This window comes from Penicillium arizonense (assembly GCF_001773325.1).
Source record: "Penicillium arizonense strain CBS 141311 chromosome Unknown PENARI_contig002, whole genome shotgun sequence".
Classification (NCBI taxonomy): domain Eukaryota; kingdom Fungi; phylum Ascomycota; class Eurotiomycetes; order Eurotiales; family Aspergillaceae; genus Penicillium; species Penicillium arizonense.
Genome location: NW_019173279.1, coordinates 1816042 through 1842560, shown reverse-complemented (window position 1 = coordinate 1842560; position 26519 = coordinate 1816042). Strand labels below are relative to the sequence as shown.

The window sequence follows — 26519 nt, the reverse complement described above, 5'->3', positions numbered from 1 at the left end:
AATTCAACTCCGGCTTCAACTCCATTGAAACTCCATTGAAACTTCATCTCTAATGCCCGAGACAAGGTAAGTGCTGGGGCGAGCTAACGGCTTAACCGGCAATGACCGAGCGTTTTGTCAGCGTCCAACCCACTTTTGCGTCATTGTTCATCCACACTCCATTTTCATTTTCAATCTCCTGAATCCCTTCGACTTAGTCCGAGCTTGTTAGTTTTTTTTGTGTTGGGCAGTGTCGGGCTCCACCTCGTGTCGGTTTCCAGCTGCCCCTCTAATTTCCTCAGCTTTTTATCTCTTGCTCGCCGGAATCCTCAACTCCGATCCCATCGATCTTGTGTTTCGGCACTCCTACAAGAAGCGAAGCCTGAAGCCCTATCATATTATCTGACATCGAGATTTCGCCCGGACCACGAGATCTGAGACCGCCACAACCTATTCTTACTCCCACATAAGCGTGATCTATCGAGCCCAACTTCCAATTTGCATCTGTGCCGCTGGAAGGCCTCATGATGACAAGCCATTACCGCAACCTTTCCCCTGGCCGATCACGGCACTCCATGGCTGATCCCATGCGAGCGTCCACTGGAATGGTACACTCGTCTTACGACCCCTATGAAGCGACCAGGCACTACAATTACGACGACTACCCCTCCGATGTTGGCTACGCCAGTGCCTACGGGTATCGCTCGAGTCGTCCATCGAAACTGGAAGCTCATCCTGTGTCTTCCCATCGAGTCCATGATTCGCCTTCATCCACCAAAAAAAGGACCGAATACACAGTCTCGACTCCCAGACACAGAAGCAATACTACTTCAGCAGCGGACCCTTACGAGACTCCATTGCGACTGGCGGTGCCATCGACATCGCGCCAGCGTCTTTCGCCTGTGCTTCAATCAAGCCATGGCCATACCTCGAGTCCTCTTATTTCGGAATCGGGCCACCATCTGGTCCCGGCTCCATCTCTGCGCCCTGGGCATCGCCGAATCTACAGCACTGATTATGCGAGCGATACTGGTCATCTGGGGCCGCGGGATAAGATAAACTACCGAAGCCACGATGCCCACCGACCACATGCACCACCCCATCCACGACGCTACCCAGCGTACAATGCCCTAAGGAAAGGCGACGATATCGATGATTTCGATGCCTACTCATACACTACACCTCGTGAGCAATTCGATCGGGATTACCCAGTCAAGTCTCGATCTCGTGGGTCGAGATATTCGCTCGATCGGCCTCTCAGCATCACTGGGGTGGAAGATAACCCCCAGTGGCTGGCACGGAGGGACCGACCCCACGGTCCGCCTCCAACTTCCTGGGGCCTTGACAAATTGAGCCGCGACCGACCAAGAAGTTCTATGCGGACAAGAGATGACCTTCGTGATCCCCACAGATCAAAAGATGGGTTTCATGACCAGGCCCTGGTTCCAGTGGCTCACGACTCCGAGGATGAACACCCATCTCGGCATAGTGAGCATCGCCGCCGTCGTCATCACAAATCACACCGTGACAGTAGTCGGGACCCCCACTACCCTGAGGACCGCTATGCAAAGCCATACGATGGCGAGCGGGCCATGGTCGGCCTTGGAACAGCGGCCCTGGGAGGTGGATACTCTGACATGTCAGACTATGAGCCCCGTCCGTCAAGGCGCAGACAAAGGCACCACGACGACCATGACAAGCGCGACCACGGTGCAGTCCAGGCCCCATCATCTAGAGAGATAGTAGAAGCATCTCCTGGCGCTGAAAGAAGCAAGCAGTCCTACCTGGACCCAGCCGATGCTCATCGTCACGGTCGACCGCGGAGACATTCTCGACGCCGTGCACACAGCGATGATGGCGAAACATCTGACGAAGATCTGCGAAAATACAGACGAGAGCCCTCCGCTTCAACACACCGCAAACACAGCAGCGAAGACACCTCCGAGAGCGACCGGGACCGCTCCCTTCGTCACAGACGAGATCACTCGCGCGGACACCGCTCCTCTCGTTCTCGTCCTCGCATGCTAGAGGATGGCCATGCTAGTGAGACCCGACGGTCGCCACCAGTTGAACACACCAAAGATAACTCGAGAAGACCCGTCACAGTTGATCCTCCCATGGCACCAAAAGAGCCCGAGGCTCCTCCCAAGGGTATTCTCAAAGCCCCTCGTCCAGCATTCCCAGAGGAACCCAACCCGGTTAGAGAAGGAGTTGCACCCCTCAAAGATGCTCACAAGCAGGGTATTCCGCCCGGAGCTCGATGGACTAAGATCGACCGGCGCCTGGTAAACCCCGAGGCATTGGAAGCAGGAAACGAACGATTCGAGGAGCGCTCAGATTATGTGATTGTACTGAGAGTCCTGGCAAAGGAAGAGATTCAGGCATATGCTATCAAGACACAAGAAATCAGAGGTAAGTCACGCTTTCTGTCTGTCCCTCCTGAGAGGAAGGGTTTCAATTATGCTCCCAGAATACTAACATTGAATGGCCTAGAAACCCGCCACAAGGAATATCTGCGCGACAAGCGTCAGCACAGAGATGAAACTCAACGTCACGGCCGCCGAGGCGAAGACTCCTCGAGCGACGACGAAGACGAGGGCGAGGACGAGGCCCCGAAGAAGCTCGAAGCACCCCCGGCATCAGACCCGCAGAAGCTGTCTCTACCCATGCGCCCGCACGCTTCAAGTCACTCCCTGCCGGAGCCCGACAGGCCCGGTATGAGTCCGTCCGTTGTGCCGGCGTAAATCACTCACCCACCTACTGTTACGATGATCTGCTTCAACCTAGCGAAAGCAGTCCAATGAGAGTCAATGTTTATGTCCATAGTACCCCCTGAATGATTTATTTTTCCTTTTCGCCAAGAACCACGGAGCAAAAATGGACCGTTGGTTGTCATGTTGGCTCTAGTGAATGCAACTAATGCATCCTTCCTCAATGGCTACAACCACGCCGCATGATGAGTCGCTGCAGTCGGCGAGGACCGGCTCCCCATTCCCTCGCTCCCCTATCTCCTGAATATCCGAGGTCCTTCCGCAAGTCAGTACCCAGGATTCGTCCTTTCTCATGCGATTTTCTTTTTTTCGGTGTTCGGCTACGCCGCTTTAAATACCTGTCTGTGTCAGTTGGACGCACATATATGTTATGTTTTGTTTGAATAGACGCCTAAATCAACGCGTCTCGCATACTGACAGCACCATGACGCGCCGCAAAGGAATCCTTCCGAGCCAATCATTCAAGTCTACACTTGTCCTTCAGCCCCAGAATTGCAGAAGAGGCGATCTGTCTCTGTCTCTTGTCTCCAGGCACTAGGCATCTGCATCCGCAGCTACGCCTGCATCTGCGCATGTACCGTAGAGCCTAGTAGAACCAACATGGGACAAACTCCGTGTCCTGCTTTATTGGTCCTGCTATATTGGGTGTATCGGCATTGGCATGGGCATGGCATGTTTCCCCGAATCAAGACAGCTGGCACTGCCCTTCAGCTTTTGTGTGACTTTTGGAGGACCTCTCACGGCACCTAAATAGGTATAGGCGTTTAGTACTTCTGCAGATTGAGTCATTGCATTGCATTTTCTTTTTTTGCATTTACCCTTTTCAGAAAGAAAAATGAAGAAAGACGTTACTAGTACGGAGTAGACTGGACCTGTCTACTCTATGTTGATTGTTGACCGTTGGGTATGTTTTGTGTGCAGCCCACGGCGCTAGACACAGCCAAGTAATCAGTCTAACTCGATACACAAGCGCCCCAAAAAGAGGACAGCAAATAAAATAGAGCTGAGAAAACAAACGGAAGGAGGAATTTCGGAATGCCACGCCCCAAAATGTAATTTGTCTTGAACAAACAATGATATTTTATTTTTTCTATTTACTTGATTTTCTTTTCCTTATTTCCATTTCGTTTGCTATAACTGCCATCCGGAATTTATCCAACAGCGCCTAAATCCTGGTGTCCACCCCAAGCCCAAGCCCCGAGATCACGCCTGATCGACCCGAAACCAAAAGGGATAAAAAGCATAGAGCCCACGACTCCAAAAGAAGCAGAAAGTAAAAAGAGGGAAAAGGGGGTGGAAATCACGCACTGGCGTGTACCGTATGGTAGTTGCATAGTGGCTGCAGGATCTAGACACACGCCACGCCCAGCAAACATTTTGGAAATCTGCCTTGTCGGTTCGACAGTATTCACCGGTGCTTCTCTTGCGGAATATCAGGCATGAACATGGAACAGTGCGAGATATGAGATAAGAAATAAAGAAATATAAGATGTGATGAGATGGGACGGGTGATATCCGAGGCATGCAAATGCAGTACACGTATATACCGGACTCCGTCCTCTGTATCCTATCAAAAGCTCTCTAACTTGTCCCTTGTACAGTAATTTGATACATGCACATGGAGATGCCGGAATGGGATGGGCTCTCTCGCTAACTAGTACTGCTTACTGTAAAGCGTGCAATATACGAGAACTAAACCCCCTGCTCGAGGCTTGTACGACACACTTTTCATGTGTGAGCGCCGCCCCTGCTACCACCTCGCAATTTGCCCACGTGAATTATTTTCTATATATTTATCTTATTTGTTTGAGCATATGTTGGACATAAATTGTGCGTGGAGGATCGCATGATATATGTCCACGTACATGCACAGAAGCCTTGGCTTTTTGGCACTTTGGCACTTGTGACGTCTGGATAAGCGTTCATTCCCTGGCGACAGACGCTATAACATGTTTATTTTATCCCAGCACCCACCCTGAAAGTCTCATGGGTATTTGTATGGGTGTACTGTAAGTAGAGTAGTCGTGGTTGTGGTAAGTTAGTAAGGCTACAAGGGTATCAGCTTTTAATGCATACAATGCAGCAGCACTATTGACCTAATAGGGAATAGGCAATATCGGGCCAGACCGATGATGTATGAAAAAGTAAAGGTTTGGCTCTCTCTACTCCCCCGCCCCCCTCTCCGTCTCGTCTCGGTTTGGGGACTAGTTGCTATGCGGCATTTAATTGAGTGCGCCGCGTGTATACAAGGCTACATCAAGAAATGAGAAACAAGAAACAAGACTCGACAGCCCGTCCCGGAATCCGGTAGATGTGATAGACTTTATGTTGACTATCACTGCAAGTGTCCATGGTTGGTGATGGCATCTCGATCTGTGATCTACGGTACGTTTGATTTGATTTGAGGGGTTGACCCAAGGTATGATGTAGATACTTGGGTTAGGTCGATGTGAGTGGACGGGTACAATACATGTACAAGTAGCGTTGCAATCAAGAACTGTTAAATTGTAACTCAAGAGATTGCGCGAGTCATGTCCAAGTCCGGGTCTGATGTCTGTGGCGAGGGCTGGAACGGCTGAATGTCACTGGGGGGAATAAGCCAACGAAGATCCAGAAAGATCTCCCGGACGGGACCTTTTCGCCAGTGATATACATTGAATGGATGGAGACCTTGTTTCTCGGTCCAGATCCACGTATGGGGCTGGTGGACTGGTGGGTTGGTGGGTTGGTGAGCTTGGAGCTTGGGGATTCCCGCTCGCTTGTCGGGATTGATCCGTGTCCTCTTGATCCATGGATGTTTAACCTGTAAGCCAAGGATAGTAGAGCCTACCAGTAAAACTCCGTATAGCATGGGTATTGGGATATAGTGCTGACAGTGGACAAACGAGAAACTCGCCGATCATGACGAAATAAGCGATCTTCGTCGCGATTGAATCTTCTCAGCTGCCAATCTTATCCATAAAGTAGGAGATACGAAGGGGAAAAAAAATAGTAAAATCAAGTTTCTTTGTTTCTAATGTGCGACTATCCCAAACATGTCTATGATCGCCGTGGCACATGGGGGCAAACGCAAACGCGCGACCCCCCCTGCTTCCGCCTCTTGACACATTTAGTCTCCGTCCGATGGTGTCATTGCCAATGAGGCCGAGATGAGCACCGATTCATATCGGCTAGAATTATGGTGGCTATTAAATAGGGACTAGGCGCGTTTTGCTCAGGTGGTGGTCTGACGTAGGGTACGAGACTACAGAGTAGACAATTGGATAATTCCAGTACAACAATGTACATGTACATGTCAATTTCCCTATGCGATCGATATCAAGGACACGAGGCTACAATCACCCGTTTCACGTTCGGCTCGGGTTTTAGAACCTAAGTTAACTGGCTGCATTATAATTCCCTAAGTATAGGAACGGTGTGTTTGTCTCTCCACCTTCTCTGCAGCGATCATCATCTCAGCTTTCCACTTTGCCTCATATTCCGGAGGGAAGCACGCACTTGGAGAGACTTGGACCTTAGGTCGGGGGAAATAACAGCCCCTCCCAATCTGGTCACGATTCTGAAACAATATTAACTAACTCCGGCCACGCGACACGCTACTGCGCCCGTACTGCAGCCTAACACTGTTTCGCGTGGATGGCTCACAAAGTTTCTCTACGGTGAGAAGCAAGTTAGGTCTACATAGGTTTTGGGTTTGCTTTAGAAGATTCGGTGTGAGAGGCCTGAAAGCCATATACTGCGACCATATACCACATACGCTATCACGAGGGATTCCATTGGACGGGATCTACCTTAGGCTCTAGTAACGCTAGTAATGCGACTATCATTTCCACACTTGCAACGGCCTTTAGGCATCCACTTCGCTCTGGACTGTTCGCCTAAAAATATCGGACTCGGTAGTCGTTCGACTCCACGTTCGAAGCTCCATCCTCGGATCCGGGTGGTGGGGCCGTTCTCAATGTTGCCTCCCATGGCTCTTGAATGTTTTACTCGTAGACAAAGGAGGGTCGGAGACGGCCGTTGAAGGTATTTGCCCCGGTTAATCATTGCCCCTCGGAGGGATCTCCCGTGTATCGAAACGCATCCCTCTTAGGGCAATCCGGAGTGCGGAGAATGTTGGTTTGGTTTCTTTTTTTTCCCTTCCCAATAGGATCGAGTCGGAGGGTTGGAAAAACAGGTTTACAAGGAATATATTACAGTATATAGGAGCCCTACAGTAAACATTGCTTAAGTGGGTGATTTGTCAGGGAAGAACCGTTGAACAGCCCTGGGGTCGATCATCGCAAACTAAGCACGGTGGCCGATATCCGCATGGGTGAGAGACAAGGGTATGACAACTTTAATTTGGGGGCAAATCCTGGAAGATCAGATCATCAGAGTATAAACGCGTATATGTAACAGAGAAATCAGGTATATTCTTGATTCATTTTAGCCTTTCCGTGGACGCGACGCCTGCCAAGAAGCTACCACATCAATTTACCTTGAGCCTTTTAAATCCGCGGACCATAGGGACGATCGTCTAGATTGTGGCTTTTCACCCGTCCCCCTCCCTCCCCTCGTGCCATTGGCGCCTAGTGGCACAACGGGCGCGGGGCCGAGCGTCGCTTGATATTGTCTGAATTGTGAACGGAGCACCAAGGGCGATTTGTCAACAGTGAGTTCCGTGGATACTCAGGCTTCAGAATCCTACGAATAAGCTCGGGGAGCAAGAAAGCTAGTTCTGGAGGTGAAGAGACAGGCTGCAGGAAGCAAGGGGTGCCGCAGGCCAACGTGGCAATGCCATCTGCAACTCTTTTACCATGGTGAATGTGACTCCCGAACGAGTAACTAGTCGGCTGATTGTGCTCCGAGGTAATTTACTATGACTATTGACTATGGCCGCGTTTGAAGGGTGATTATGCTTCACGCAAAGTCACAGTGCTGTTACTTCATCGGGTTTAGCCTGCATGGGAAAACCGAAAATGACCAGCCCAAATCACAACGGTGTTACATCGAGCCAAAGGATCCAGGGGGAAGTGGTTCGTATATCTCCACGGCACACTTTCCGACCAAAATTACAAGGGAACTACGGGTACGGCTTGACGGAATACCGCGGACCCCCCAGCACCCTGCATCGATCACAATCTACGCCAATAAAGAGAGATACAGTGTAGACCCACGTAGAGAAAGGGGGGACCAAGCACCGTGCACAGGTTTTAGCTCCAACCTTCAAGGCTGAGTTTCTCATGTTCCTCATATGTCGCTTTCATTGGCATTTCAGCTCTACTGTCGAGTTCGGCTGGCCAGCTGCCGCAAACTCCGGAACTAGCCTGCTTCTGGAAGCAACCTTTTGACATTCTTATTAATCCAAACTCGAATCCCCCGAAGTGGGAGGGACGTAATTTCCCTTTATGCAAAGTGACTGCGCAATCGACACTGGTCTTTTCTCCTTTTGTCTGTCAAAGAGAGCCGCAGCCGGTTATCCGTTCCTGAGCCGTTATACATACTACACACAATTTATTATTGATTACCCGGCCTACTGTAGGGATTCAAATGCATATGCCTAGGCGCGACGTTAGTCGGGTATTTCACATGGCGAAGGACCGGGGGGGAGGGGGTTTGGAAATGCTTAGGAGTGTTATGCATCGGCCGATTTCACGGAGAAAAAAGGGAGGGGAAATTGGGGCTTGTCCTCATCTGCTTTTTTCCCACCAATTTTTAAATGCTGTTTCAATCGCCAAGATCGACTAAGATGCGCTAAAATTCATGCGGGATAGAGCGGACCCGGGTGGAGGCCATCGAGGTTTAGGATGCTGGCCCTAGCCGCCTACCGAATACCTAGCTTTGTGCTGTAGTATTCAGTATACAGTATACAGTATACAGCAGAGTATAGTCGATGTTTAATCTCGGGATAATAAGGACTGGTAAGAACGATGGGCGTTAGGCTGTTTCGAGTTTATTTAGATGGAGTCAAATGTACTACAATTGGGCCGTGGAAACAGGTTAGAGATCAGTGTAACTTACAGTACGCGTCCCCAAAGGATTCTTTGTTTCCGCCGATCCTCTTTATACTCCGAAGGGAATTTCCGTACCTGAAACTGGCCTCTGCACGATCCGACGTCAGCTTTAGCCTCGAGGCCCCGGAGGTCCACTCAATCTTCATTCTAGACTTGATCTCAACGGAGTTCCCGTATAACTTACTTACAGTAGTCCAAAACTAGGGCTTTTTTTATTTATTGTTATTTATTTTACTTCCCTTCTAACGGCGCTTGTTTAGCATGCGCAATCAGAATCCTGATCAGGTCTCACCTTTTATTTTATTTTAATATTTTGACGTATCATGATCCCTCCACCGGCTCCGAGCTTCAGCAATTACATCGTGAATCTTTAGATTCGCTCCCCACTCCCCACCTTCTTTGTCTAACTGCATGCTGCATATCATCCCCCCGTTGAAATACCTTTCGGATCTTTACAGGCCTCGAGTAATCTCCCTTCAAAGACCTATTTCTCGCCTTTCCTTTTTAGGCTTTTTCTTTTTTTCTTTTTACTCTCTTTCTTTCTTCTCCTCTTTTCTTTTTCTTTTTTACTCTTTTTTTTTTTTATCAAGATTTGCCTCCCTGAGAATGGGGTCTCGCGGGTGCTAAATAACCCTGGACCCTCCATCTTGAACCCCTAGTGTCGCGCAGCTTCTGTTTAGCCTCACGGGATCGCCCTCTTACCTTTCCCTGCTCCCACGCGCGGTTTTACGCCAAAAGGAACCCGAATCCCAGTTTTCTTTTCCATCCTCGACATTTCTATCCTGGCCTGTGAGAGTTGCCGTTTACCGGCATGATACAGCCTGACCTTGGGACGAAGTACAAGGAAGATCCTATTGATGATTCCGTGAGTATCATTTCCAAGTCTCTGTACCTCTCCCCGTTTCATTATAGCTTTTTGTGAGATCTTTCCTACTTCAATATTATTTCGATCTTCTTGATTATTTTTCATATGAGGTTATATGTGTGGATTTTCTCTCGCGCTTGGGCGCCTTTCCGTTTCTCTCGCGCTCGATATTCGCATGGACTACCTTCAAAACATGGCCGATTCAGAACGGATAAGCCCAATGGAACATGCCGGCATACGCTGAACACGGAGCTCAATTCCACCTGTACTCATTTTGGGAGCCCTTGAAGAACTACATGAGCTATGCGCAATGGAGGCGCAACGAGCGTGCCTAAAGCTTGTGTAGCTTTGGAACCATCTACTTGGCCTCGGAAGAAAAAAAAACTCGCAAATATCGTCAGCGCTACACAGATCCATGCTTTTGTTTTCCTTTGGACGGACAATCCTGGTTCCACCCTGGCCATTCGGTATGCACCTAAGGCAATCCCTGCTCGAGGTTTCCATGGCCCAAGCCATCCACTGAGCCTCTGATGCGAATCCCCATAGAGGCTGTCGTCACTCCGCTCCGGACTCTGGCTGTGTTCCCAAGACTTTTCTTTTTCTTTCTCTTCATCCACGTTCTCTGGTTGTGTCACCAGTCTCGTCACATCGTTCTGGGAGGGCTAAGTTTCAGTCACTGATGCATGCTTCTGCCACAGCTTCGACACACTGGACATTCGAGTTCTCATTCCCAGGCATTACAGTCTTCGATTCTAGCTCAGAAAGGCCCTGCGTCGCCTGTTCAGCCCTCTTCTATCTCGACGTACCCTCCCCACACCCTAGGGAACGGAATCAACTACGGCCCTCAAGAAGCGCCTTACTATACCACCCATTCTTCTTACACGACTCCCTCGGCACATTACGCTTCTAGCGGTAAGCCCGTCTCGGCTGTCAGCAATCTTACTTGCCAAAGCTTGCATTTAGCTTATGAACACCACTGATCCCAAGAGTTAGGGCCACCCGACCTCATGGCATCCACCGCCCAAATGCAGAGACCATATCCCCCCATCTATCACACTCCCCAATCAACCTCGCCAGCCTCTGTAGCTTCTCAGCCGCACGACCAACATGGCCGCAACATCTACGCCCACTCTCCTCAAATGCCGCAGATGTTCTACCCGCCCTACTCCTCCATGAACCCTGTACAGCCGCCCTATGCGGCGCACCATTCTCCCCAGCATCACCCTCTCACAACACAATCCATGATGATGCCACCACAGAAAGCGCCAACGCAATTGCCACCACATCAGTCACCACACATCCCCACAACGGCCATGTCAAGCAGCCCTATCATGAAACTCGACACCTCCCAGCAACCTACTCCACCACAGCAAGCAATGCACAACCCACCTCTTTCCGCAACAAGCAACCACCCAATGTCCGCCAACAATATCCACTCCAGCCCACCACTAGGCGGGAGCTCCAGCGCAGCACCAGGCCCCATCCCAGCCACAACCCCGCTAGTCGTGCGCCAAGACAGCAACGGCGTGCAGTGGATCGCCTTCGAATACTCACGAGACCGCGTCAAGATGGAATACACCATCCGCTGCGACGTGGAATCCGTCAACGTCGACACTCTCGACCAAAACTTCAAGACCGAGAACTGCGTATATCCGCGCGCATGCTGCAGCAAGGATCAATACCGCGGCAACAGACTCGTCTACGAGACCGAGTGCAACGCCGTAGGCTGGGCCCTTGCAGAGCTTAACCCCGCCCTGAGAAGCAAGCGCGGTCTCATCCAGCGCGCCGTCGACAGCTGGCGCAACAGTAACCAGGACCCCAGACTGCGCAGTCGTCGTGTGCGCCGCATGGCCAAGATCAATCGCAGACAGTCCGTTCCTACTGTGCCTGCCAGCCACATGCCTGGCTCTGGTCCTGTTGGTCCTGGTCTTCCCGGTCCTCTCGGTTCCATGTCGGCTCCCGCACCCCGGCCGAATCTAGGCCCTATGTCGATGGGCCCACCCCAGCTCCAGCATCATCACCACCAACCTGATGGCAGTCCTAATGAGGAAGTTAGCGGTATGTTTCACCATATGTGATGTGTTTTTGGATTCCTTTGCACCGTGATCGGGTCCCTTCCCAATCATGTTCATGTATTTCCTGTTTCTTTTATTCTTCTTCTCCTTGGGCCTTTTCGTTGGACCGGATACGTCTCTTGCGTGTATGTGTATATGTGGGAGTTTTGTGTCTGTTTTACACAGGATATGTGTATGTGTGTATGTGTGTACGTGTTGTACAAGTGGACGTGTGTTTGAATGGATGTATGAGATGGAACCTACCATGTATCCCTACCTGGGCATGCACCCTCACCTTGGCCTTGTGTTATTCCATACCCTGTTCGATTTGCCTTCCTGTCATCGTGATCGTCATTGCCGTCTTACATTTGATATTGCCGTGCTCCTTGTGCTTTGGCTCTTGTTCTGCTTCGGATTTTCCTCCCCATACCTTTTGTACAGCGTAGGCTAATTCCCTTTTTCTCCTCGCCTTAATAGGCACAGATTACACCACCTCCAACACAAGCACAAACACAAACACCAGCAACACCAACACCAACACCAACATCAATACCGCCACCCACCACCGGTCCACCGTCGAGAGCACTCGTCTCCCAACAGCCCCAATGACAGACCTCCGACCCGCCCACCTCTTCCACAATGCCCCAACAACCCTAACACCCTCCAGCGCAACAGCCGGCCCATCGATGCCCCCACTCCTCCACGCCACAGGAATGGCCTCCCTAAACCGCCACCCAACAATCGCAACCTCCACTCGGATGGACGACCGCCACTCCTCCTCAACCCACGACATCGAAGAACAAGCCCCAACAAACGAAGACCTCTTCAGCCACCTCCCAGATGGCAAGCGACGCAAATTCATTCTAGTCGACGACCCCCAGCGCGGCTGCCGTGTCCGCGTCAAAGTCGTCCTGGATAAAGTCAACATGGACGAGATCCCGGATTCATACCGTGAATCCAACGCCGTCTATCCGCGCACTTACTTCCCCATCCAGATGCGCGATGAGAACCGCGTTGTGCTGGGTAATCGGTTCTTCAGGGATGAAGCTGAGCATGCTGATGCCGGTGCTGATCCGCATTCTGATGCTACTCTTGGTCGCACGACTGTTCCTGTGCCGTCGCTTGAGGCTGAGGCTGGGAATGGGGGTGAGGTTGAGGTTCCGAGATTGTCGAGGAAGAGGCATACTAAGGAGCTTTTGTTGAATGATTTGGGGTATCGGATGAGTTGGAGTCAGAGTCGGGTTTTTGCGGGGAGGATGTTGTTTTTGCAGAGGTCTTGTGAGTTTCCCTTTTCCTTGTTTCTTTTTTTTCACTATCACGTTGTCATCTCTTGTTTTTTTGAGGAACGTTGTGGTTGGGTATGTGTCAGTTGGATGTGGCTTTGTCTTATTTTTACCTTTCGCCTCCACTTCACATGTACCCCGGATCTCATCTGAGACATGTACCCGGCTAACACGTTTCTGTCTCTAGTGGATGCTTACCGCAATAAGATGCGCAGCAGTATGCTCGCTGCTGGCCAGGATCCGATGGATATCCCGGAGCACTTTGACACTCGTCGTGGCAAGAGACGGTTCTTGGAGCGTGGTCATTTGGAGAATGCTGCCCAGAGGAGTGCTGAGGAGGTTGCGCCGTAGATAATTTCTGTTTGTTTTTGCCTATTGCATTTTTCTTTATTCAGTTTAGTGTTCTTCTCTTTGGCGTGTTTCTTTGTGTCTTATGCCTATGCTTATGTGTGGGGCGTTGGGATCTACGCAAAACAACCAAAAACAATGTAGGGTTGGTATGGAGGGATTGGCGCTGAGATACGATATATTGGATTTAGTCCGGATGATACCATATGATTTATGACTGAAAATGAGTATGAAATGAATATGAGTATGATTTGAGTGCGGGTTTGCGGCATATAAGCAAGCTGAGTGGCTCGATGTACCTGTGGCCTAAAAATAGAACAGGGACCAAAAGGGTCAAGGGTCTTTTTCCCCACCCGGTCCACCATACCAGAGAGATTTACAGAAGCGCATATTCAAAGGAAAGCAATTAGTGGAAAGGACAGATCAATTAATTAATTGCAGAAGTATTGAGGTATTGCTCTTCAAATCCTCGTTTCTTTCCTTTTCTTCTTTTCTTTCTTTCCCGTTCATCTCGACTCGACCCGTGGTTGTCCGGCCCACCAGTGTTTTGACATCCCGCTTTCGTCGCTTTCGTCGGCTCACTTGTCTGTTCGAGGAATCCAACACTGTCTCACTTCCTATTGCAGTAACTCGGTTGTTTTCAGTGATGAGATAATTTCATCTCACCTATCCCAACACTTAACTCCCTCCGCACCTTCCATCTCACCACCTCATCTCATCTCATCCAAGCGTGTCCCACCGGAGAGACCAATCTACACAAAACACCCAAAATGACCGACGAAACAGACATCCCAGCACCCCCACCACACAGATACTCCCACAACACCCGCGAAAACCACACAGTAACACCAGGTGTGGATAACCTCGGACCCGCCTCAGCAGGCGGCGGAATAAGTGGCATCGCACTAGGAATCGCCAACACACACGACCGCCAAAGCGGCCTGGACGCCTCACGCGGCATCACCGACCACACCTACACCTATCCCGCAGAACGAGACTACAACACCTCTGGCTCAGACAACCCCTACGTGCCTTCGGCCGACTACACCAGCGCCGAGACTCTCCACCACAACTCCTACGGCTCTGGCATGGCGCTAGGCGGCGCAGCTGCCTCGCCGGGCTTCCAGACTCCTACCCAGTCATCGTCACACCTGAGTGAGTCGCGCGTTATGGGCGACCAGTATCCCGCAGCGTATCAGGGTATCATTGATGGGCCGTATCAGCGTCATTCTGGGTATGGGGGATCTGAGATGTCGAATATTAATCCGGATGATATTGCCGATGATGGCGATGAGGATTTCGGGCCTAGGGGGCGGAATAATCGTGGTCTGCCTGCTGCTGCTACTGCAGCTGGTGGGGGCGCTGCGGCTGGAGGGCTTTTGACTGGATTCTTTGGGCGGGAGAAGAATGCGGATGTGGCGTACAATGCCGTGCCTGGGGGTGGATTGGAGAGCGGGGATAGCGAGGGGAAGACACCCGGTAAGGGGATGGATGGGCGCAAGAAGATGGGGTGGATTGTTGGGCTTGTGCTTGGATTTGTGATTCTCGGGGCTATTGTCGGTGGTGCTGTTGGTGGTACTATTGGCAGTCGGCATAAGGAGGATAAATCTACCAGTGCAGATACTGCCACAGATGATTCCAAGAACAATGGGGATCTTGATAAGGATTCTTCTGAGATCAAGGATCTGCTGAACAATGCTGAGCTGCACAAGGTCTTCCCTGGTGTGGACTATACGCCTTGGGGTGTTCAGTATCCCGATTGCCTCAAGTGGCCGCCATCGCAGAACAATGTCACTCGTGACATGGCTGTTCTGTCGCAGTTGACCAACACTGTTCGTTTGTACGGTACGGATTGCAATCAGACCGAGATGGTTCTGCATGCGATTGACCGACTGGAGCTCAAGGATATGAAGCTCTGGCTTGGTGTGTGGATCGACTCGAACACCACCAGCACCGAGCGTCAACTGAATCACCTCTACAAGATCCTCGATGACACCAAGGACACATCCTTGTACAAGGGTATCATCGTCGGAAACGAAGCACTCTATCGCGCCGGTCCAGACAAACAAACCGCCGAGAAGACCTTGATCTCGTACATTGAAGACGTCACCAGCGAGGTCAAGAAGCGCAGCCTCAACCTGTCAATTGCCACATCTGATCTCGGCGATAATTGGAACTCGCAATTGGTGGATGTTGTCGACGTGGTCATGTCCAATGTGCACCCCTTCTTCGCGGGCGTGAGTGTCGACGTGGCTGCGGCCTGGACCTGGAATTTCTGGCAGACTCATGATGTCTCCTTGACAAGCGGCACGAGCAAGAAGCAAATTATCTCCGAAGTTGGATGGCCCAGCGGTGGAGGCAAGGACTGCGGTGAAAGCCCAGAGTGCGACGATACCACGCCTGGCTCTGTTGCCAGTGTTGACAACATGAACTCGTTCATGTCAGACTGGGTTTGCCAGGCACTGGATAATGGAACCGATTACTTCTGGTACGTCTTCTCCCTGTTTGGTCAAATGTGTCAGAGTACTAACAATCTACTAGGTTCGAGGCCTTTGATGAACCCTGGAAAATCCAATTCAACGAAAAGGGCAAAGAATGGGAAGACAAATGGGGTCTCATGGACTCCGCCCGCAAAATCAAACCGGGCCTCAAGATCCCCGATTGCGGTGGCAAGACTGCGTCTTAATTTTGATATCCAACCCACCTCACTTTACCGTACAGCGTGGCTCTTCGTTATGGGATCATGATCATGAAACATTTCACTTTTTGTATACTTTGTACTGTTTGCTCTGGCGTTGTCTGCTTTCTGTTTCCTATCCTCCTATTGAACCACTTTCACAATGGCGGAAACTTTAGATATCCAACTCCTTCGCTCCTTTTACCCTTGCATGTCTTCTACTCTGCTGTCAGCCCTTTACTCATTATCCATGACTTTCCCTCTAGCGTTTTACCATCCATCTTGTTATTGGTTGTGCAGATTGTTCTCTTGCGCGTCTTTGGGACTGTACATGCTACGTTCTATTTCTTGCCGGTGGTCGACCTTGTCTGTTTGCTTTTCAATTGGAACATTTTGTTTGCATAAGCTAACTACCGCATTGTGTTCGCTTCCTCCATGGTTGATGGTCTTGCGTTCGTCTTCTCAGTGTTTTATGTATATAGTGAAGTCAACTGAGTCATCCATTTTAGAAAGAGTTCTCTATTGCTGTAGATATTGTAGACTTTGATGGGGGCTTCTGTTACCTTGCTTACTGTGGTGGTACTGGGGTATACAGGATCATGGGTATGGTAGACGAGTATGCATACCGTCTGGTGAGATATCTGTATGACCTTCACTCCAAAGGAGTAGATGTTGCATCGGGTATACAGTTCCTAAATACGTATGCGCCAGTGTTGCCTTCGTGTAACAACTAGGTAAGTCCGTGCTGTCTATGGACGTTTCTCGCTAGGACAGATTATCTGATCTGAGTTGAGCATTACATACCGTGCACAATGAGTCGGTGGCCTTGCCTTGTCTTCGCTCTTTCCAGGTTATCCTAGGTTAAACATATGAAGCGGAAGGGCATACTGTCATAGGTCATAACCTCTTTCACATCCTCCCTTTATATAATCTACATGATTAACGCACCAAACAACTACAACCTAAGGCACTCGAAAATGGGCAAAAAGGGGAAACTGTATACTCGCTTCGATGCTTCCGTGTAGAGACTGTGCAATACCTCATCAGTGGCACTGTACACACATTTATGACCCCTGTTTATGATATCATATTTATACTGCACCCTCTCCAAAATTAGGTATCCACTACGGGTAAGAAAGGGCAGACTAAGGCGCCGATCTTATGAAATGGGAGGGCCAAGAATTTAAAATGTTTCAAGTTGTTACTAAAGTGGAATGAGCAAGTACCTGTAGTTTTCGCAATAACGTTATGAGCATTGATCGCCAGCTTCTGCAATCAAGTAGATCCCGGTTACCTATAGCACCATCTTCGAAGTTGAATGTTGCTAGTATGTTGAACCTCAATAGAATGCTTCCTAGCGATATCGATAAGATGGCGTGCATAACACTGCATAACACTGTATAGCATTGAATAAGCCAATCATGGGAAGTTGGCAAAGACTTGACTTCTGTAGACTTCATCAAGACAAGACCACATTGGAAGCTTTGTCAGCCTATGGTGCAATTTGTAAGCGGAAGCGGAGATAAACCTCTTTGCTCACTGCCTATTGCTCCATCAAACTTGCTTCACTATTGCAGAGACGGCTGGGGATCCAGCGACTTCGTTGCGGGTGGAATATCGGAGTGAACAGTCGGTCAACTCTACTATGACTTCGAATTTGGACGGGAGACTTCATATAAAGCAAGTACCGGGTCCCCCGGACTATGAAGAAGTGATTCACTAGAGAAAGAAGCTAAAATAGCGTATAGATTGATTGCCCTTTACAATGAGGTGGAAATAGCAGGAAAAATCTCCAATCAGAGATAGGCTTGGCGTAAGTTTGGCGATCGAGACCTTGACAGTAAGTCACGTGGACAAGTACATATGCGATTCCCGGAAATGATCGGCACTTGCAGTTGATTTAATCATAATGAAATGTTTGCTTTTTCTTTTTAAGACCAGTATAATATAAGATGACACCAAAATTGTTTGTATTTGTTCGATGGCGCGCACACAGGCTATATGCCTGCACGTGCAAAACCACCATATCGACAGCAGGCACAATTCGCTGGAAAGTCATTATTATTATGCAGTAATTCGTGCTAGCAAGCCCTTTGAAATTTTATGAATAAATACGTGTAATTGCTTCGTGATTGCGGGTTTGCGGGTCTGCTCAGGTGGCTTCAAAACACGAGCACTTGATGTAAATGAGATACATGTACGGAGTCGGTGGCTTGGAGTTTTAGTATTATCACCAATCGTAAAGACTCATAATTGAGTTCTCACACACTTTTGCTCCCTGCAGGAACTATAGTCGTATGGGCTACAAACTGATAGTATAGAGACTAGATACAGTCTAACCCTAATATATGAGTAGTATCTATCAAGATGACCAACAATACCATCAAAACAAGCTCCACCTTCCTTCCGAGTCATCAATAACATCAACAGTTACCCCATGACGTTCTCAGAATAAGTGAGTAATGTATTTGTTATGTTTTATGCATCAGGCCACAATTCTTTGTCCTTCATTCCCATTCTTGGTCTACCCATTTTTTAGCTTTATTCTCCACTATTCTAGTCGGATGGTTTTAGTTTTGTTCCGCATGCTTTCTGGCAGGTGTATGTGCCAATAATGTCTCAGCAAACAGCCCCGACTGACACGGGCTGGCAGTTGTACTTTAACTATACTGAGCTTAGGGCGACCCACGCCTCGGGGCGTCGTTGATCCTACGAAAACGAAGCCAATCCTAAGCAAAGAAACCCCACAAAACTGTCAATTGGAGATCAATATCTGATTTAGGGCGAAATCCGAGACATCTCCGTGCACTACAGGAACTCTGTCGGGATTCACACACATTTCCAGATGCACGTACATGTCCGTGTTAGTGGGGTTGTACATACGTGGAGGAAAATCCAGGGGCGAACTCGGCTAACCTCCGAAGTGAAGCGGCATATCTTCCCCCGAAAGTACGAGATAAATCACAAACCATCCATCTCAACGAAGACAAGACTATTGATTATTACGGAATGGCTGCCACTCAAACTATCACAGTCCCCCACCTGGGCGGCATCAAGGTCGGATACGCCTTCGCCAAGGACCAATACGATCCTTCCAAGCCGACGTGCGTACTCATTAATTCGATGTGCATGACCGTGTCTCTCTACCATGAACAGTTCAAGAACGAAGCTCTGAATGATGCCATGAACCTCCTGGCCATCGAGCCCTTAGGCCATGGCTCGACCAGTTCTCCCTCTGAACATTTTACATACTGGGATTCCGCCCACATGGCCTTGCAGGTCATGGACCACTTTGGGATTCAGAAATCCTTCGCCCTAGGCACAAGCCAGGGTGGGTGGATCGTGACTAGAATGGCCCTTCTAGCCCCGGACCGAGTAGGTTCCCCTTGTTCATGTACTGCCGATTAAGCTCAAATGAAAATTAACCTCGCACACTGCTAGATCCTCGGTCTCATGCCTCTCGGAACCTCCATGGATTATGAATCCGAGGAGTCCCGGTCCAAGGGCTGTTGGGACCCTGCTGCCAATCTCACAGTGTTTTATGAGAAATGGACTAGCCCCTCTGCTACGCCCGATTTCGTTGTGGATGATGTCTGGTGTGGATTGGTGGGCGGAATTGGTTTTGGTGCCGCTGCCACTGCTGAGAGATCTGCGTTCTGGACTCAAACCTTGAAGGATGTATACAAGGGTGACGAGGGCAGGAAAAAGGTCCGGATGGCGCTCAATTGCCTACTTGAGAGGGACGGGCTGCTTCTCCGGGTCGGGGATATCAAATGTCCTGTTCATTGGCTACAGGTGAGTCTTATTTTTCCCGATATAGAGGATCTGCGCATTGACAAATCGATCAGGGTACCGAAGACGTTCCGTTTGGGACGATCGTGCCTCCGGAGCACGTTAGACGTTTCACTTCTTCTGTGGATGCTAAACTTGTGATGATTGAGGGGGGTGCGCATTATCTGAATGCTACTAACCCCAAAGAGGTGAATGAGGCCCTTCTGGAGATGGTGAAGAAGTACAGCGCTACTGCGTAGACTCGGTAAATATAGTTGATCGTTCTATAAAACCGTTAAATGAACCATGGTTCCAAAAATCATATTTGCTGCGTTACCACGTCTGAGAACCATGTGAGAAGATGGAATGACACCGGCCCGGCACGAACGGTCCTGGATTTTATGTTGTGGGTCATATTCTTTTGAATTTTCCTGCTCTTGTTGTTATGGAGTGGATTTTTCATAGTTTTCTGCTAAACGCCCCTTTTGAGACCCAACTTACGACGTGCACGCCCTGCACCACGCCAATGTGGATAATCTATCAGGTACGGAGTATTTGAGTACTGGCCGCTGGTTCCTGAAATTTGGACCACTGCCGGAAAAAGGAGCAAATGCCCAAGTCGGGGGGTGTTCGGATGTTCGGGTGTGGATTGGCAGCTGCTAATAAAGTTCAGACCTGAGACGCCAAGCTTGTCAAATTGTCAAAAGTACGATCCTGAAAAACTTTACGAGTTGATGCCGAGTACATGCCGTGATCCACAATAAAACGATCCAACAGAGAAAAGAATAGCTCTCTTAACCAATGATCAACATGCAAGGGGATTTTTTTTTAGCGTACTATCATCGTACTTAAAGTCGGGAGCCACATACTGTCACCCCCCACGGAATTTAACGCCGGTCACTCAAGTCTATATTAAATTTTATTGTCTCCCAGCATTTGCTGTACCCGTTCTATGCTTGCCTCACGCCATGGAAAGTGATCAGGGCAATTTGCAGCCATGGTCCATAGCTACCGTGGCCTCGGTCACAGTGCTGGCATTCGTGACTGTGTGTCTTCGACTACTCGCTCGTTTTGAAAGAGGGCAAAAACTATGGTGGGATGACTATATGATCATTTTCTCTATGGTTCGTTCGATCTTCTCGCTCCGGTCTCAATTGCATGGATACTGACAGTCTACCAAGCTATGGAACTTCATGGTTGTCGGGTTCATCTACGCCATGATCCACAAGGGAATGGGACTCCATGCAGATACTTTACCAATGGAGGACGTGGTGATGATTGCAAAGTTCCTTGTCGTGGCCGAGGTTCTCTATGTGTTCAACCTCGTTTGGACCAAACTGAGCATTCTGCTCATGTACTACCGGATTTTCCGCTTCCCTTACTTCAAGACATGGGCATACATCATCGGAACCTTCGTCATCCTTTGGGTTATCTGTATCACCTTCCTCTTCATCTTCATTTGCGTCCCCGTCCAGAAGCTATGGTATCCACAGACCCCAGGGCGATGCATCAACCAAGTTGGCACATGGGTTGCAAACGCCGTCTCGACGATCGCAACCGACGTTGCCATTCTAGTCCTTCCAATCCCACAAGTGTGGAAGCTGCAACTTCGAATCTCGGAAAAGATAGCCGTCTTAATCGCCTTCAGCTTGGGATTCTTGTGAGTCACTAACAATTTCCAAAAAGAAAATGAACACCGTAAATCTAACCTCACCAGCGTGGTCTTCGCCTCCGCCTACCGTTTCTCCGTCCTTTTCAGCTACAGCGCGTTAGATTCGTCCTACACTCTCGCCCCAACAGTCGGCTGGACCGCCATCGAAATGTCCGCCGGCATCATTTCAGCCAATCTCCCAACCCTCCGCCCTGCCCTCCGCTTCATAGCACGCATGCTGGGTGTCGACGGCAGTGTTATGGGTCTCTTCAGAAGCACAAATGGAACAAGGACCAAAACCACGAACGGGGCCACCGAGCCTTCACAGACCGTGGAGAGTACAGCCGCTATCATCCAACACTCAAAGCATTCGAATCGTCATTCTTTCTATCACTTACCAGATGATTCGGACTCGGTGTCTGAACAGACTCGTATGGATGCTGCATTCAGGCCTAGCTATGATCGCGCGAAAACGTACACTAATGTGAAGGGTCCGAAGGTTAGTGGTCGTCGCTCTGATGAGGATCACATTCCCCTGTCTGAGATCAGAGTGGATAAGGAGTTTACGCAGACTACTTCTGGCTGAGGGGAACTGTCGTTGTATTTGAATTTGTATTAAAATTTGTATTATATTGTCGGTTAACGCCATATGGTGTTCCCTTTCTTCTGTCGATTACTGGCGGGCCCGGATTGAACGGAAAGGGAAAGGCTTCGACTGCCTGATATTATCTAGTACATATGTTGCAATATGTATACATTAATAGTTTCTCCACTCCTTAAACTTCGAGGATAAGGAAATGGCCCCGCGGGCTGGGCGCGCACAATATGCACGTAGACGTAGCGTCAACAAGGAAAATTCAGCCCTACAGGGCTGGGCACAGCACAGAGGGCCAATGATCTTCACGAAGCAGCCCAATAAATATAACGCGGTCTAAGAATCTAAGAATACAGCGGAGACCAATGTTCCACCTTTTTAAAAAGAAATTATGCAAATGCAACCCAAGCGCTAAGCTGACCAAAAAAAGTTGGACTCCAGTCCCACCTACGTAGCAGACTGTGTAGTGGCGCCATTTCTGTTCTCATGCGGGACAAGACCTGCCTCCTGCTTTAATCGGGTGACAACGGGTCCCAGGGCAAAGTCGCTCTCCATACTACTGTGGTCGGCGCAGGGGCTCTGCTTGATGGGGAGGAACCAATCAGCAACGCTGTATCCCATGACCTGTTGGAGGTTTTTGAATGGGCTGCCGAGGTCGAAGGGGTTTTCGCCTGGTAGGGTGTGGAGAATTGCGAAGACGTGCTTTTCGCCGGTAGATGCGTCGGTCTGGGGTCTGCCCGGTGTTGAGGGGGTTGCTGGGGGGTAGGAGACCATGCGGAAGGTCGGGGCCCAGGGGGAGTCTGTTGTCCAGAGTCTGTTGGTTAGATGTTCTGGGACTCGGACGGCTAGGGTCCAGACGACTGAGCGGCGGTTTAGGTTTTCGATTGTTGTGACGTTGAAGAGGGCCATTTGGACGGAGCTGAGGGTCATTCCTGCTGCGAAGAAGCCGAACAGGGCAGCCCTGGGTCACGTTAGCTTTGTTAAATTCTAGGGGTAGATATCGATGCTACTTACAGTCCGATGCAAACACACCAATGAGGGTTTGCTCCTCCGGTCTGGATAGTGTTAGTATTAGAACAGGAGGCCCAGTTGATTCCTTAAATATGCTTACCTGACGCCGTAACTCTGCTGTGAAATATGCAGACACAATGAGAGTAAAGCCGCAGAACAGGGAAGTGTAAAAGACGAATTGAATGAAAAATTTGAACGAGGTCTCCGATACCACGCCTCCAACCCTAGAGAGTAAGTTAGCAAGAAATTCAAACCCACAGCAAGAAGGCATATGTACCAAGGGCAGAAGTGATCCATTTTGCGCACACAACGACCCAGTTCACGGCAGTGGTGCGACCTGTCTGGTTTAAATATGCAGCATGAAGTACACCACGGAGGCCGGCCATCCTCCTGACAGACAAAAACATCTTTTGTGTAAAACTTCTCCAGCCCGGAAAGATCTAGCTGATATGGATCATTTCCAGCATTGGCAAGCACCCCACTTTCCACATCTTCCTCGGGTTGCTGTGTCTTCTCAGGGTCCGGAGCTTTGCGCGAGCTGCCTCTCCGGCGACGGCGCTTCGGATGGGAGCGCTTCGAGTGCTTCTCATTTTCGTCATCCTGTAATCGCTGTGTGCCTAGCGGTAGGTACCCAGGGTTCCATAAGACATAGTAATAGAGGCATAGATAAGTGACGACCATCGGTATTAGGAGGACGTAATAGATCGCGAGAATCGCAGCGCCAGCGCCGGCTCGCGGGCCTCGGTTGTAGGATGGTAATGGAAGTATTAAGTAGTCAACTTGAATCCGCAACGTTAGCTCTCTCTCCTTTGTCTCCTAGGCAGCTGTCGAGCGCGTTACTCACTGCATAACGGTTTCGTGACAGCGTAAGAAGCGTAGATGGTCACGCCGAGTAACAGGGGCGGAATGAGCCTGGAAACCACGGCATTAACGCGCTTCTGCGCTTGAGACGCCATCGAATATCTGATACAGTAACATATGTAAGCGCAAGATAGACCGGAGTCGAACATCAGGAACGTAACTCGCAAACGGTGCAAACATCTGACGTAATCTCTGTTCCGAGTTCAGGGCGGCTCAAATAGGCCCATGGTTCGTGGGACAACCGGTTACCCTTGTTTTCTCTCTATACATCTAGACTTGGCCCTCGTCTTAGATGCCGGTTTACCGATTACTCACTCTCACTTGTTCAGATCCCAGCTGCGACCGTCAGATATAGCTGAATGGCTGAATGTCGGATCACCCGCTCTACAAATAGTCGATCTAGTATAACTATGAGGTCAGTGCACGCGATGTGAGATTTTAGAATTAGAAATCAGCCTTGACCCGCGGACGTTTCACGGTGTGTTGCTTCGTAATCTAGAATAGTCATCAAGAATACCTCCAAAAGCCGATGAAACGGTATTGGAGGCATGTTAGAGGTTAGAGTTGTCCTTAGGCAACAGAGGGCTTAGCGGAGCGCCTGACTCGACTATGACTCTTTTTCATTTTTGGCGCAAACGCTGCCTGGGAAAACAGGACCGGTGGAGAACAACAACACCAATTGAAGCTCGCGAGAGCAAGGCATCTAACGAACCCGAATTCTAGACGGACGATTGTAGACCGTTATTTCGGCTGCGCCGAGTCAGCCAGAATACCCCGAAGCTCATAGTTTCTCCCGGGTGAGAGTGCCTATGGGAGACGGTGTGCAAGCCTTTGCTTGGCCCTGAAGTGGATACAGCGGGGACCCGTTGAGTCAAAACGCCGGGCATCTATGATTCACGTCCTCACCCGGTATCTAGGCACAGGCTGACCTTGGGCAAATAGCAGCCCTAGATTCTCACCCTAAGCCACTCGGGCGATCTTTTGGGAAGACCCATCACCCCGGATGATGTGCAACTAGAACAGCCTCAATACCCATGGCCCCAAAATGACTGCCCGGGGTTTAACGCCCTTGTTTCCCCTAATCCACCTTTCCTAATACGGCGACAAGGCTGCCTGGGGCTGTTGACTATTGCTGGACACTGCCTTGCGCTTCTAACTGATACTTTAAGTATTCTATTCTTCACGTCAGATTCCTATATAGCTTCCTTTGTTCCCATGCTTAAAATCTAATTCATCCTCAAACTCAATCCCATCCAAACCAAGTCTTGTATAACTCCAACGATCCAAGCCATACATCCCGCTCTACTATATAGAGCCCACTTGCATCCTCAAAGCTCCCAAAGCTCAAAGCAATCCAATCTGCCTCTGATCAACAACCAAATCACCAAGCCTATAACCACCATGGCTTCTTTGTGGTACTGCTGTGGCTGCAACTTCGGCCCTCACAACTCCTCGCTATACGACGCCTGCATTCAGTGTGGAACACGCCGCTGCGCTCGCTGCACCGAGGAAAAGATCTCCAGCATGAACATGGACTTGAACAGGTCCTCTCACTCGCACTCCCATTCCCACTCGCACAGCTGTGACCCAACATCACCATACCCGGCCGCCGTACTTATGAACTCTCCTCGCACAACAGCCCTCGACACCAGGGCTATGCTGCCTCAAGTACCAGAGCTACCAAGGGTACGGTCATTACTCCGCGCAGACTACACAGACATGTCGCCGGCTTCACTAGCGGGTGTTCGAGTTCACAGCGAAACATACATGTACATCTGTTGCCAATGCAATGATGGACCTAAGATCTACAACCATCAGCCTAAGTGCATCAACTGCAACCATACCGCCTGCTCCTACTGCACTTATGTCAAGTGAGATCGAGGTATTCTGCAAGGATTGACGACTATGATTACAATGGTGAGCCTATTCCTCATACTCAGCTGGTTGTGTTTCTTGAAGCTGACTCTCGCACTAGTGTTTCCGATATTTCTATATTTCTATTTCTATATCTCTGCTTATTTTTGGAATGGTCCCATCTATGTTTACAGCGTCAGCATATGCCAGGTGTATCTTGTTAGGGGATAGATTGTATACTTGGCTGGATTTGGTTTAGCGTATGGGGCTGGATCCCTGTATGCCTTGGGTGTTTTTCTTTTTTTGCTATTTACTCTAGTTGAGTGTGACATACTTAGAATCTATCTTATTTTTCTATCATTTTCACCGTTTCTGCATTTCTCTACAGTATCTATTAATCTGTTAGGTCCCTAACTGCGCCATGTCGTATGTGGTCGTAGTTGTGCCCATGATGATCGTCACCAGGGAATATGCAAACCCCTGTTCAACCCGAGCCTCAAACCCGGGCAAGGGTAAAAATGCCGTTTACCCAGCTGATCAATTTTATGGTTGGTTGGAAAGCATCTTGCGGCTCCCCGAAACAGGAGCCCGGCTCTTAGGGCGTCATGCACGCCAGGGTGTCCTAGCCCTAGACTGCGCCCGGGGCTCCCCTTGGGTTACCGCCTCTTGGGCCTGCCATCTGCAGCAAACAGCCCTACGGCCCATAGTAAAGAAGCGGTCTTGTTCTCACTGAACTATAGCGGAGACCCCGTGCCCTGGCCCTTTCTCCGCCCTTTTTTGTGTTTGTCTCAGCCTCAGTCTCC

At 49.7% G+C, this 26519-nt stretch overlaps 6 protein-coding genes across 6 annotated transcripts; 5 read left to right on the top strand and 1 right to left on the bottom strand.

Annotated features, from left to right (window-relative positions):
• Positions 1 to 506: 506 nt before the first annotated feature.
• PENARI_c002G03853 (uncharacterized protein) lies at positions 507 to 2723 on the top strand (the record flags this gene model as incomplete). Its single annotated transcript, XM_022627399.1, has 2 exons — positions 507 to 2391; positions 2473 to 2723. The coding sequence occupies 2 exons, from the start codon at positions 507 to 509 to the stop codon at positions 2721 to 2723; spliced, it is 2136 nt and encodes a 711-aa protein (XP_022492886.1).
• Positions 2724 to 10294: 7571 nt separating this feature from the next.
• Positions 10295 to 13299, top strand: PENARI_c002G09243 (uncharacterized protein; the record flags this gene model as incomplete). The annotated part of the gene is made up of 4 exons (XM_022627784.1): positions 10295 to 10523; positions 10605 to 11669; positions 12143 to 12811; positions 13136 to 13299. 4 exons carry the CDS (start codon positions 10295 to 10297, stop codon positions 13297 to 13299), a joined length of 2127 nt encoding a protein of 708 aa, XP_022492716.1.
• Positions 13300 to 14066: 767 nt separating this feature from the next.
• On the top strand, positions 14067 to 15982 carry bgt3 (uncharacterized protein; the record flags this gene model as incomplete). The annotated part of the gene is made up of 2 exons (XM_022627498.1): positions 14067 to 15784; positions 15838 to 15982. 2 exons carry the CDS (start codon positions 14067 to 14069, stop codon positions 15980 to 15982), a joined length of 1863 nt encoding a protein of 620 aa, XP_022492380.1.
• Positions 15983 to 18587: 2605 nt separating this feature from the next.
• On the top strand, positions 18588 to 20004 carry PENARI_c002G10641 (alpha/beta fold hydrolase; the record flags this gene model as incomplete). The annotated part of the gene is made up of 4 exons (XM_022627860.1): positions 18588 to 18628; positions 18898 to 19348; positions 19415 to 19768; positions 19822 to 20004. 4 exons carry the CDS (start codon positions 18588 to 18590, stop codon positions 20002 to 20004), a joined length of 1029 nt encoding a protein of 342 aa, XP_022492457.1.
• A 2433-nt stretch (positions 20005 to 22437) lies between these two features.
• On the bottom strand, positions 22438 to 23957 carry PENARI_c002G00371 (uncharacterized protein; the record flags this gene model as incomplete). Its single annotated transcript, XM_022627156.1, has 6 exons — positions 22438 to 22951; positions 23005 to 23045; positions 23102 to 23225; positions 23260 to 23342; positions 23401 to 23780; positions 23846 to 23957. The coding sequence occupies 6 exons, from the start codon at positions 23955 to 23957 to the stop codon at positions 22438 to 22440; spliced, it is 1254 nt and encodes a 417-aa protein (XP_022492641.1).
• Positions 23958 to 25263: 1306 nt separating this feature from the next.
• Positions 25264 to 25737, top strand: PENARI_c002G01361 (uncharacterized protein; the record flags this gene model as incomplete). Its single annotated transcript, XM_022627224.1, has 1 exon — positions 25264 to 25737. The coding sequence occupies one exon, from the start codon at positions 25264 to 25266 to the stop codon at positions 25735 to 25737; it is 474 nt and encodes a 157-aa protein (XP_022492203.1).
• Between the last annotated feature and the right edge of the window lie 782 nt (positions 25738 to 26519).